Genomic DNA, 12,755 nt, shown 5'->3' on the forward strand with positions numbered 1-12,755 from the left:
AGTTTGTCTAAAGGTTTTTCCTCCTTCACTAGTTTGTTATTATATGGTTAGGGCTTGTGGTTTAATCTTGCCAGTATTTTCTCTTATTAAAACGAAAATTTAAAAAATTAAATGTTTATTACAAGCAGAGAACAATCTATACACATACACACATGCGCATTACAGAACATTTATCAGTCTCAAGGATATTATAATTTAGCAGTAAACAATAAAGCAACAACCTTCAAAAGTAATTTTAACCTTGATTTTTTTTCTTTTTATAAATGTAAGCTATATTTAATTAAAGAATAACCATTTATGAAAATATTTCCACAGCCACGTTGGCAATTTCATTATATCAATTTTTTGTAATGTTAAGCATGACAATTCTTCTTTTTTATATTTTTAATAAATTACATTTTATTAAAATAACAACAATTCATGCAACGTTCTCAACAGCCAGGTTGTTGGAGATTTCATTGAATAGGAGAGCAACTGAAACAAAAATTATATGTAAATTTATTTCCAAGTATTTGATTTGCACAATAAAAAAAAATAAAAGAACAAAAAAACATACAATTTTCATTGCCAGAATATTTTGCAAAATGTAACGTGGCGGAAAAGTTTTCAATAGTAGTCAAATAGTCCTTCTCGAATTGTTTGATGGTTTCATACATGGGCAAATGTTTTCCTTCTGTATACCACATACGATGAAGTCTGTGACACAATCTGAATATCTAAAAATAGGTAATAATTTAGTAATCATAAAACAACTCAATTGTTTTTTAAATTAAATATAAGTATGTCATAGAAACTAAATTTAGATAATATAATTCACAAATAAAATTTTACCTTCTGCACTGGTTCTTTACAAACATCTTTAGAAGTTAAAAAGCAGTGTCTTTTATAGCTAATAATAAATTCAGTATGTGCTAAAAAAACAATTAATCATATTAGCAGCAATAAAACATATAAATTAGGTGTAAAATAACAGACCAGCTTGAATTGTGTGTAGGTCTCTTGCTTCTTTACAAGCTGTCAAAATTTTCCCTTCAAACTCTGCTTCATTAACATTGCAAAAATGATGGTTCAAGGTGGTCATTGTATGCAGGAGCCACATTCTCAGAGAAAAAAGCGATTGGACTATTAAATAATTGTTTTTGTCTTCTTGTAGATCTTGAAATTGAAAACATGAAAAGTTTGTTAGAAATTAATAATCAATATATTTTATAAATGTTTGATGTCACTTTGAAAGGAAATCATCAAAAAGAAAATGGCAGAATTGGTGGGCCAGATTGGCAGAGAAGCTGTCACATATCAACAGCACTGTTGATAGGAGGACCTCATAAAAGAAGTCATTCTCACCCGATTAAGGATAGCCAAGCTAAGTTGACAGACGAACTTTTGGGTCAAAGCACGTCTTTTTATGTGTCTGGCATGAAAAGAAAGGTTGGTCAATGTGTTGTACCAAATTGAAGGGTGCAATTTCTTGGCACCACATGGAGACTGTATAGGATTACACTGATATTAGAATAGTGCTTGAGCATGGCAGCGAGTATTGGGTCCCCAGTTCCGATTCTTGTAGGATGTTTTATTGTACTGATAGCTTTTGTCCATAGCATGTGTTGAAAGTAAATGTATTTATTGATATGAATGTGTAATGTGAGAAGGCGGATGGTAGAATATTGAGGACCCCCATCAACCCTCAATCAGGTTAGTTATAAATGAGGAATATCAAGTACTCTACCACCTTAAGAATGAATGGTATGTAAATATAAAAGAATGTATTTGAGAATGAATGGGTTTATAATTAGGAACAGATGCATTGGGAACTGAAATGATGGACTGACCTCAACGGTTGGATGGATAAACTTTGGTTCAACCTTGGATTGCCAACATCGGTGGGTAATTATTGAAAGAAGTGATATGCTCAACTTTGTACATGTGTAATCATGTGTACATTCAAGTGAAGATTTGAGCTTATATAAATAAATAATCAGCAAATCAATCATATTTTTGTAAAAGGAGATGAAACACTCACAATTAATAATTAAATTAGTGAATAATTTTGCTTCAGTTTCTATAATTATGTTAGATGGGCTGCTTATCTCAAGAATACAACATTTATTATTAAAAGGAAACTGAATATTAGCGTAGCCCCTATATGACTTGTGTCACACAATTCAAATGACAAAGATAGATGTTATGCATACCATTAAAACGGAGAGAAAGGATTAAAATGTAAGCGAATCTGAGTTGTAAAAGAAATCTGAATAGGTCGTTATACTCCTCAAGGATTTTTTCAGTAATAACTAACCGGAGCTCGGAGTCTACCTGGAAAATAAAGCAAATGACATTTCCAATTAATGAAATGGGCACTCACTGGAGAAAATATGATTTGGTTTCACCCTATATTAAGTTTATTGAAAGATAAGATATTTGCAGTCAAAACCTAAAAGTGGGAATGAGCTCGCATAACATGGCACATTAGTACATTTTTCATGAAGATTTTTTTTTTCAACTTACTTGGTAATTTAAGGTAACTAAGCTTAGAAGTTCTAAAATATTATCAGACTCGATCAAGGCTATCTTTTGTCCTATCAAAAAGCTGAACTTTTGAGCTATAGCCATTGGATAATTTTTGTTTATACATATTCTAAGTTCTTCTGTCCAGTTATAAGTCCATTGTTTTTCCTCACGCATCTGTAAATATAAATTGTTAAAAACATGTAACAATTAACAATGGAAAAAAATATGTGTACCAGTTGATACAATGTATCTGTGAATGGATGTATAAGTTGAAGGAAGTAAACATTTCTCAGAGAGCGAAAATGCTCTAATAATTTGTAATCGTTCAGTAAAATAGAACAGATGAATCCAGCGGGTTCCATGTAAAGTTGTATTGTTTTCACTGCTACTTCTTGGATCGTGACATCAGTGAGGTGGGATTGAAGTTTCATTTCTACGAGTCTCTCTGTAAGACTAATGAAACAGTGAATTTAACTTTAATACTTAATACAATTTAGACAGCAATGATAAAACTTACTTCTCTAAGTCAGTCTTTTTAAATATGGGCTTAATTGGTTTTCTATAGCATTCAAATACTTCATCGAAAATGTCTCCAAACATTATCGTATCCCTGAAGAATTGTGGCTTTTTAATGTATACTAGATCTGAGTTAAGGCCTAAAAATGGTGCTAAACACTTATATGGATCAGATTTGTCGAGTTTTTCATCTTTTGTTGAACAGTCTCCAAGTAATACACATTCTAATTGTTGGCAAAACGTAGTATGAAGGACACCTTTTACAAATACAATTAATTTAAATAACAAGAAAATTTCTCAGATAACAACTCTTGGATAATTGAAAAACTAACTGTAATGATGCTGAGCTTTACAGAAATCAGAATAATTTCCAAGCTGAGACAGGAAATGTACTGATGACAGCGCCCTGTAGCAAATATGTACGAATGGCTCCCAAAAAGTAAGTGAATTACCTCCTAAGCTCTTCACAAATTGTTTGTAAAATTTTACTTCCATTGAGAAATTTTCTAATCCACTCCTTTAACAAAAATTAAAAAAAAACAACTAATAAGTTATGTATTTGAGTATTTTAGTTTTTACTATATTATAAAAAGCAAAAAATTGCTGAATGCAAAAGCATATACTCAACCTTTCACTCTAATAAATACATTTATTCAAGAGCAAAAACACTCACAGAAAAATCCTACCCTAATTTGGTGGGTCTGTGAGGAACTCTAATATTCCACCACATCCCACCCAGCAAAACATGTTGTATTCCAAAAATAAATGAAAAAAGAAGAATTAAGAATTTTTTTACCAAGGTTTCTTTGATATCACCATCATCAGAATCTTACAAATTATTATTAATATTTTAAAAAAATTAAATCTAATCAGAATGTAATTGTAATAATATAATCTCTTGAGAAACAGTGACTGAAGGTATATTATAAATGCCCATACGACATATGCCCGTATTAACCTTTTTGGATACTAACACATGCTCCCCTGCCTTATCATTACATCACCCCCAACTTGATTTATTTTTTATTATGCACTGAATTTCAAAGCATTTACTTTTAATCGCTCCTACTCCTTTTACATTGCACCAATTCTGTTCAAAATTTCACAGTACATTCCTTGGATATACTAACTTATAACTTAATAATAAAAGCAAAACTTAAAATAATTAACTGAAGTTAAAAAAAAGTTGTATTTAATTAAAAATTTATTTGTCTCAAAAGTCTTCATTGTGTATTTTAAGTCATAATAATCAAAATAATAATAATAAATAAATTTGATTACTAATTTATTTAGCTCAATTCTGTACATGTATATACTTACATATACACGAGTTCAGAGTTGAAAAAATATATACATAAAAAATAAATAAGGATACCAAAAACAAAAATATATTCTAATAATTACTGTAAACATAAATAATGTAAATCTAAAACTGAGGTCACTTGCAGGCAAGAGAGTTGGGAAGGAAAGATGAGAGGTAGATAAAAGGACATTCCCAATGCGACATAGATATTGTGGCCAAATGGGTTTTGAGGAAAAGGAATGTATCGTAATTTCAAAAAAGTTTGAGAGAGAGGCCAGATTGTGAACAGAAGGGGGAGAAAAGTGTGAGGAGGTCTTTATTAACAACCAAAGTATCCGCTTCAGATTGGATACACTTCAGGCCATTAGATACTGTGAGTGTCCAGCTAGGGCCCTTAAAAGGCAAAAATCCATGGGTATTAGATACAATCTAATTAGCCCTGAAAAGGTTTACTGTATATGCTTGTGTATGTTTATATATATATATANTTTTTATAACGACATACCTATAAACCACAAACTCGTTTTTTATATCAGCTTTTAAATTTCCAGCCATCATAGATCCTATTATATCCATATACGATCTAAACGAATGTAGGAACAGTCTGAACACATAAATCTTTTTCCAATTTACACAAATCCTGAGGTGATCATAAAGAACAGAAAGTAACCTGAAAGAATCAAAATATAAAGCATTTTATCATTTTATTTAAACTCGTGTTTAACGTGTTTTTACCTCATAGAGCACATCCAGTTTTTGACATCCTCGAAGTTACCATACACTGCCTGTCTATGAATACAAGCAATGAATTTAAATAATTTTAACCAATGACCATTTTTGGTTGTTAATTCGATATATAACCTCCTCAATGAAAAATATGTTTCTAAAATACCGAGTTACAATTTTTTGTGTGTAATAATCAAGTAAATCGTTTTGTAACAAACCTTGCTTTTTTACTTCTGTTTCAATTTTTAAAAGATGTTTTCTATATTCCATTAAAATCCCATCTAATGCCACAGCGTACGAATTATACGTATTTGGTAACTTTGGATTTCCAGCCTTTAAATAATTCACTTTTCGGACGAAAAGCATCAATTCTTGTATAAAAGGGAGATAATGTAGAAAATTTGTCTGCATTACATTTTGAAATGTTAACTAAAAAAACAACAAATACATTGAAAATGAGAAAAAATAAACAATTTAAATATTTTTATTATTTGCATTGTAGGTTGTTGAACATATACTGAAGCTTGGAATTTTATTTATTAACAGTATGTTTCTGTTAATAAATAAAATTTCGTTCTGTAGTATATGTTCAACCTACAATACAAATAATAACATTATAAAATAAACAGAAAAAATCATTTAAAAAAATTAAATATTAGCTAATAGCAATCATGACACAATGACTAGTGGGTAATTAAAACATGATAGACTAGTTCATTAATTTACTTTATTTCTTCAGGATGTTTTTTATTATGGTAATAATGAAAAACTGATACAACTAACCACACTTCAAATTGCATAATTACTTGATCATGATTAGATAAAACTGTTGATTTTTGATTAATATAAAATATGGTTTGTTAAGGCTAGTACACACTCTTAGGCAAAATTGCGCAGTTGTCTATAGACAAATCGCCAATTTTGCATACAGACAGACCCCCAACAAATCCGAGAAGGCTGCCATCCTGCCGTCCAGACCTGCACACCTTAGCTAAAATAGTTTTTGAGATACCAAAACAATTGAGACTGGTATATACACAAAACACTACCATGGGATCATTGCTTGTTTCATATTTTTTTACTACCAACTTCCAAAGTATTGTATGTCCTCTTCTTATTGCATTTTTTAGTCGTCCAATGTAATATCCCATAAGCAAAATTAAGTATGAAAATTGTCTATCAATAGTATTGACTTTTCCACAGACCACTATGTAGATTTGAAAATGTACAAAATAATCAACAAGTAAACAACCAGCACGTAGTTTCTGTTTAAAAAAAAACACACACACACACTGAGAAATGTTGCACAATTTATTTATTTTCCATAAACCAAGCTCCTCTGCACATTACTGGTGAAGAGGTTTTGGAACATCTATCACTAGATTCTAGAAAGGATTAAGGATAACATTCAACCTTTATTATTAAAAAGTTGTCAAATTGCTTTTGCCCCCTTGCTTTCATTATTGTTGAAAAAATCATCCCGACCCTCCTCAAAATTAGCTTTGTAATGTACCAAATGTACCTCAGGGGTCATTACTCGACCCAATCCTTTTCTTAGTATTGATTAAAGATATTTCTCCTTGTTTTTACGCAGTTAATTTCTCCCTCTTTGTTATACCCCCTGAAGGTCTATACTGCTATTCATGATGCTGAGCTTCTGCAAAAATCCTTAAATAAACTCGTTAAGTGGTGTTCATGCAAATGGCATGGAATTAAATGTAAATAAGTGTAAGATTGTTAGTTAATAATCTTGGACAAAGGGTTGTCTTTTACAACTTTAGACTTTTGCCATACAAGACATCCAATTGGACAGGCTGACTACCATTAAAAACCTTGGAATCATCTACTCTAACAACCTGACATTACTTTCTTTGTACCTTAATAATTAATAAGGCAAATTCAATTTTAGGTTTCATACATAACACTACAAAAAAATTTAAGGATGCATATACAAAATGATTGTACTGTTTAAGGCTATGGTCCGTCCCATTTTAGAATACTGTTCAATTGTTTGGTTACATAAGAAAATACTAAATAATTTAATAAAAACTGTTCAACGATTTATTCACACTCTCTGGTTTAAAATTATTAGAACATACTCGGATACACCGTGTGAACTTATTATGAAATCTGCAGAACTGCAACCACTAAACATAAAACGACAAAATAATGACCTGATATTTTCTTAAAAACTCTTAAATATTATGATCGACTGTCCACAATTAATGAATTATTTTCTGCTAAATTTCCATGTTCCAATGTGTTACCAGACAAAAATTATTGTATTAAAAATCTAATTATAATACAAATTATTTAAAATTTAGTCTGATTGCTCAACTCATGGAAACGAGAAATACACTTCCTTTACATTGTGACACTTCTTATCTACCCTTAAGTCATTTTAAACATTTAAAAAAAAATTGATCATAGCAATGCATTTGATATTTGTTCACATATTTCAGTTGTTTCATTAATTTTTATCATTCTTTCTTATTATTTCCTTTACATTTGTTTATAATTTTCTGTAGTTTAATTAAATTTTTATCATCCTTCTCACTTCTTTTATATTTTTATACATATGTGTATTACGAAACAATACTTACAATATTTTATTTGTTTGGTATGTTGAAAATGTCCACATTTTCAATTATTGTTATATGTATATAACATATTAATATTTCAATTATCCATTTTTATTCATGCATAGTTTAACTTCTTGTATAACTTGTAACTGGGTATATTTACCTGCATAAATAAATAAATTTGTTTCATGTTTTCCATACAAGAAAGGAGACCCTAGACTTGCTATTTTTGTCTACATTGAGTTGCAGAACAAGCGATTGCAAAATTTTGTCTATAGACACAAGTTGTGTGATTTTGTCTGAGTGTTTACTAGCCTTTACAGTTTAATGTGAGTTCTCAATTCAGCAAAACACAATTATATAATAGGTTTTGTAAATTTGCTAGTATCTATTATAATCATTACCTAATTAGCCTAAAAAATTTTAATTAATTTTTAAAACTGAACTTACTGGAGATAAGGTAGGTATTGAGAAATTATTCTTAACGAAAAATCCTTGTTTATTCTTTGAAATTAAATAAGTGTTTTTTTCAGGCGGATGAGCTAATATCCATATTAACTCCCTCAGGAGTTTGTATTCACTTATTACAGTTATATTCTCGCTTAGCCTTCCCAATTGTTCCATTTTTTTGCACCTAGAGATAAACATAACATTTTTTAAAACTTCTAAATAAATATTTGAAATTGTATACCATGTTAAGCAAAATGTTTCTTCTGCCCTAAAATGCCCGGTCATACAATCTTTCCTAGGGACATGCTGATAGCTGCATTTCTTCCACCATTGGTATTGGGAATGTTTTGTTAGCCATTCCTCGAGGTCTTTTGCTTTTCTCAGTGGATCTAACTTTTGGTCATTGTTACTAATTTTTACACAATCTGCTTTAAATAAACTTAGAACTTTATCAGCGTCCTCTATAATAGTTGGCGGATCGGTTTTGGAGAGATACGAGGAGGATATGTCAGATTCGAATGACATATCCTCATCCTGTGCATAAAAATGTATCAAAAAATCAGTTCCCAGTTTTATTGTATGTACATTACCGTCAGTAAGTCAAGTTTTTCATTTCCTTCTCTTATATAACCACCCAAATAAGGAACCTCACCAGGTACTTCTTTTGAATGTGATTTTTCTAGAGAGACATCATTCAACAAAATAGGTTCATCGTCTTCAAGCGCATCAGTCGGCTTATAAGAGAGTTTGATAAGTAGATCTATAATACCCCACTTCTCTCTTGCCTTTGCAAAAAGAAAATGAAAATATAAAATAAAGTTTGAATGCAATAAAACAAACTTCATTGAATGGGAAAATTACATTAGATTGTTTGAAATATTCACTGTTTTCATAAGTGTTAACTAATATTTTAAGATTTTTGGCTTTCTGAGTGAATCCATGAAATATGAATTTATCCCAAAAACTCAACAGTTGTTGTTTGACGTCTTGATCATTCACACTTGTGTAATAGTGGGAGAACATGTGATGCCAAGCTGAATCCAAACATCTCGTAAATTCTGGCGAGTGTTTCTGCAAAAATAAAATTTTTAAACATTATTTTTTGACTTACTTTCATCTGAATAATACACATTAAAACATGTATTTCAACTAGAAATAAAATGTGTTGTATAATAACAATAACTCACAAATAAGTAATGACAAATAGTGTATCAATGAAAACGATTTGGTCTGATACGAAGGTGGTTTAATGATGCAGGCACTGAATTTTAATTTTCAAAAAATCTTCATTTCAAAATAAGTATTTTATATATTACAGGTAAATTTTTTTTATAAAATTTTAAAAAGCAATAAAACTATCACTTTAGTTTGTACTCAAATTTATTGTTTCAACAACGAAAGTAATTTAAAAGACCAATTACATTATTCAACAAATTGGCTCAAGAAATGATGAAATTGAATTGATTTTCTTTATGTTTAATTAGTTTTAATTAATTATTCTTTTTATGTAAGAAGTATGTTGTATTTTGGCCGATCACAACCTTCTCTTCGATTGAAACTTCCAGTGACCATCGTGCTGTCCATCGTGTATGATACACCCACGACTTGGGCTATGCAATAGACGCTACATCCATCATTGCCAAAGCATATATCCGAGCGAGATCTTCTTGGCTTAAAACCATGCTTTTAAGGAAAAAAATTAATAATTAATTTTGAAAAAAGTATTTATTAATTTTTTACTCAAATTTATTGTTTCAACAAAGAAAGTAATTTAAAAGACCAATTAACTTATTCAACAAATTGGCTCTAGAGATGATGAAATCGAATTGATTTTCTTTATGTTTAATTAGTTTTAATTAATTATTCTTTTTATGTAAGATCTTTTTTTTTTCGAGGGTTCTCAACAGCAGAGGTTATATCAACCCTCGGGGTGCCAGTCTTTTTGAAAAAAAGCCCATTTGTAAGTATGTCGGGTTCGAATGCAGGGACGCTGGATTTGAACCTGGGACCTTTACCTTATAGTGATGAGCGCTGTGTCAACACCTAAACCGTTGCGGCCACCGACGACCCTTATGGGCTCTCTTGGTTGAGATGAAAAAGTTAATGTGAAGAGCAGGATTCGAACCCATGACCTTTGGCTCAATGCGCCACTGCTCTAACCACTTGAGCTTTTGTGACTGGTAAATAATTAGTATGGTCAATTAGACCATTAAACATAAATGGATTTATGTTTAATCTAAGGAGTAATCTTTGTACCTAGTTATTTTGTAAAATAAATACAAGTATCCAGTTTTTGTCTTTGAGTATGAGATTTATTACAATGTTCAGACTTCCTAAAGTGGGCTTACATCTACAGATATGCTCTTCTTCGGTAGGTCAATTTAAAGAAAAACTGAGGAGGAAAAAATGAAGAAACTTCTTGAAAACTGAACTAAGCTCATGAAGCTATTTATACTAATGATTTATTTTACAGATCAGGATTCAGGTAAACGGACACATAAACAGAGTATGTACGAGAACCTTACATGATAATATTATATCCATTTCAGACCTTTGTATAAATTACACTAGTAATCATAAATAGAGCTCTTGATTGCTATAGAAAGTATGTTAAAAATGTGTATTTTCAATAATGAAAAGAAAAAAATGGCTGACTAAATAAAGTAAACTAAATGAACTAAATAAGAAATCTAGTCATTAAGCCTGTTAATGTTTAATTGTTAAATTGTGAATATTGTTAGTAATTTAATAAAGCTGTTATAGCTATTTATTTATACTCAATTAATTATACACAATTTTTGATTGATTGAGAACATGTATAATTAAGAATAACATGATAAAAATAATAGAAGTTGGTATTAACATTTATTTATTAATTTCTGAAGAGTGTTCATAAAAATCCTCTATAAATTCTGAACTGAGAGATCAACCTGTGGTCCATCCTGTGCACCAAAGTTGTGGCTAACATCTTGGAGAGAGAGAGAGAGAGAGAGACTTAGGCAGGCGCCACACTAGACGGACTGCAATGGAAGTGTCTGTGATGGGGGGGGGGAGAAAGAAAAAAAAGTGAAACCACTTTTCGTTTTGTGTATTTACAAGGCAATGGAGAAGCAGAAGAGAAAGAGAGCACACTGGATTCATCCAATGAATATGAAAAGGGTAGCACATGGTCAATTACACTGTCTGCATGGGGAACTTCAACGCTATCCTGTCAAGTTCTTCCAATACTATGGGATGTTTGACAGAGCGTCTTTAAAATTCCACAGACAGGGCCTGTTCTGAATTTCCGCAATAAATTGGTCCACGTCAATCCTAGATCAGCTTCACTTCCAGTTTGCCTGTCCGACTGCCTGTGCTCTTCTGTTAAGCTTGTCTGTCTTCAGTGCGGTGCACCCCTCTACTTTGTACTGTTTTGATCTGTTTGGACGGAACCCAGCGGAACATTCAGTTGACGGATGATGGTGCACCAACAGAGCTCGACGGAGACATTACGACTGAAATTTCCTGGCTGTTTTGAATGTAAGCTTGTGCAAAGGAAATTTCCGTCGCATTCTGTCTAGTTTGGCACCGGCCTTAGGCTGCATGCAGAGCACAATTGTCAAACAAGAAATCTCTGAAAGATCCTTAAAAGGACAGGAAGAGATAAAACAGTGATAAGACCTGACGATTATAGAGAGTATCTTACGCTATTAATAAAAGCGCTATCCAGAGTACTTGCATGACAGTCCCCTTACTTGTAATTTAGGCAAAGAATAGCTCGAACCAACCATCTGTCTCTCATATAAAGAAATATATTTATAATTCAACCGGTCCTTCAGACGCTTACTCTCAAATAATTTAATATTTTTTTATACAAAAGTAGCTATTATACGAACAAGTAAATCACTGATACATAATTAATTTGATATGTAATTAATGAAATATTCACTCACTTCAAAGCCTGTTATTTGAGTGACTAGATCTTCAAAGTTCGGTCCACAAAGCCGTTTGGTGGCTTCAATATAAGCCATATTGCTGTAAACATTTGCTCTCACATTGACATTAAGAAGGATTTAAAATTTTCCACGTTTTCATGTTTTCACAAATTACAAAAATAGACAACAATCCAGTTGTCAACGTACTTCCCTCCTTTAATAAACAAGATACAGAGTCAATCTATAACAAACGCGGTAAAGGCAACGATGGTATCGATCATCACAGAAACGATGATTATAACTTACCAGTATTGAATCAACTTTACTAGACAGAAGGGCGGTGGGGCCGTCACTGAATACCAAAATTGATCTAAAATGAAAGTGGTTTTTTTATTCCAAAGACGGCCCAAAACCTGCGTAAAATACTTCAAACATTTATTTTCCTTATATGAAAGCCACCCTAAATATTTGCTTTGCAATTTCTCTCCAATGATAAAAGATAAGATATAAGATGAAACCAAACTATCTTTCTGTAAACATTAACAGTATTGTCATTTTGTCAAATAAATTAAATTGGCAAAAACTGGTCATTTGAGTCATAATTAACACAGTTACCAATTGTAAAAAACAAATTGAATTTGAACAAGTAAGAATGAAAACTGAAAAGTTCTCTCCCATATTTGTCAATTGTTTTAATGCATATCAGTTATTTAAGCCTTAACGTGTAAAAGAAACTGAAACTGAACAAAACTGTGA

General features: G+C 31.2%; 1 protein-coding gene across 2 annotated transcripts; it reads right to left on the reverse strand.

The window, feature by feature from the left end:
* Nucleotides 1–98: 98 nt before the first annotated feature.
* On the reverse strand, nt 99–12,411 carry LOC106674338. 2 transcript variants are annotated; one of them, XM_024225947.1, is made up of 18 exons: nt 12,306–12,411; nt 12,018–12,240; nt 8,947–9,156; nt 8,676–8,870; nt 8,327–8,619; nt 8,086–8,269; nt 5,272–5,482; nt 5,063–5,210; nt 4,833–4,997; nt 3,357–3,541; nt 3,026–3,281; nt 2,742–2,961; nt 2,506–2,682; nt 2,193–2,313; nt 976–1,155; nt 832–911; nt 557–716; nt 99–474 (listed from the first exon to the last, which is right to left on the reverse strand). In XM_024225947.1, the coding sequence occupies exons 2-18, from the start codon at nt 12,093–12,095 to the stop codon at nt 419–421; spliced, it is 2,919 nt and encodes a 972-aa protein (XP_024081715.1). In that variant the 5' UTR covers nt 12,096–12,240; nt 12,306–12,411; the 3' UTR covers nt 99–418. The 2 variants fall into 2 exon arrangements, with proteins under 2 accessions (XP_024081715.1, XP_024081716.1); XM_024225948.1 differs by lacking the exons at nt 12,018–12,240; nt 12,306–12,411 and adding an exon at nt 9,627–9,768.
* Between the last annotated feature and the right edge of the window lie 344 nt (nt 12,412–12,755).

The sequence above is a fragment of the Cimex lectularius genome, unplaced genomic scaffold (assembly GCF_000648675.2).
Source record: "Cimex lectularius strain Harlan isolate CLEC.00 unplaced genomic scaffold, Clec_2.1 scaffold81, whole genome shotgun sequence".
In the NCBI taxonomy this organism is placed as follows: domain Eukaryota; kingdom Metazoa; phylum Arthropoda; class Insecta; order Hemiptera; family Cimicidae; genus Cimex; species Cimex lectularius.

What these genes read in the sequence shown, in the direction of transcription:
- LOC106674338 (XM_024225947.1), bottom strand. Translation starts at nt 12,095, where the DNA reads ATGGCTTATATTGAAGCCACCAAACGGCTTTGTGGACCGAACTTTGAA. An exon ending in CAGATACATTGTATCAACTG is followed by an intron (nt 2,683 to 2,741) that starts GTACACATATTT and finishes TTATATTTACAG; the next exon opens with ATGCGTGAGGAAAAACAATG. An exon ending in TAGTTACCTTAAATTACCAA is followed by an intron (nt 2,314 to 2,505) that starts GTAAGTTGAAAA and finishes TTTATTTTCCAG; the next exon opens with GTAGACTCCGAGCTCCGGTT.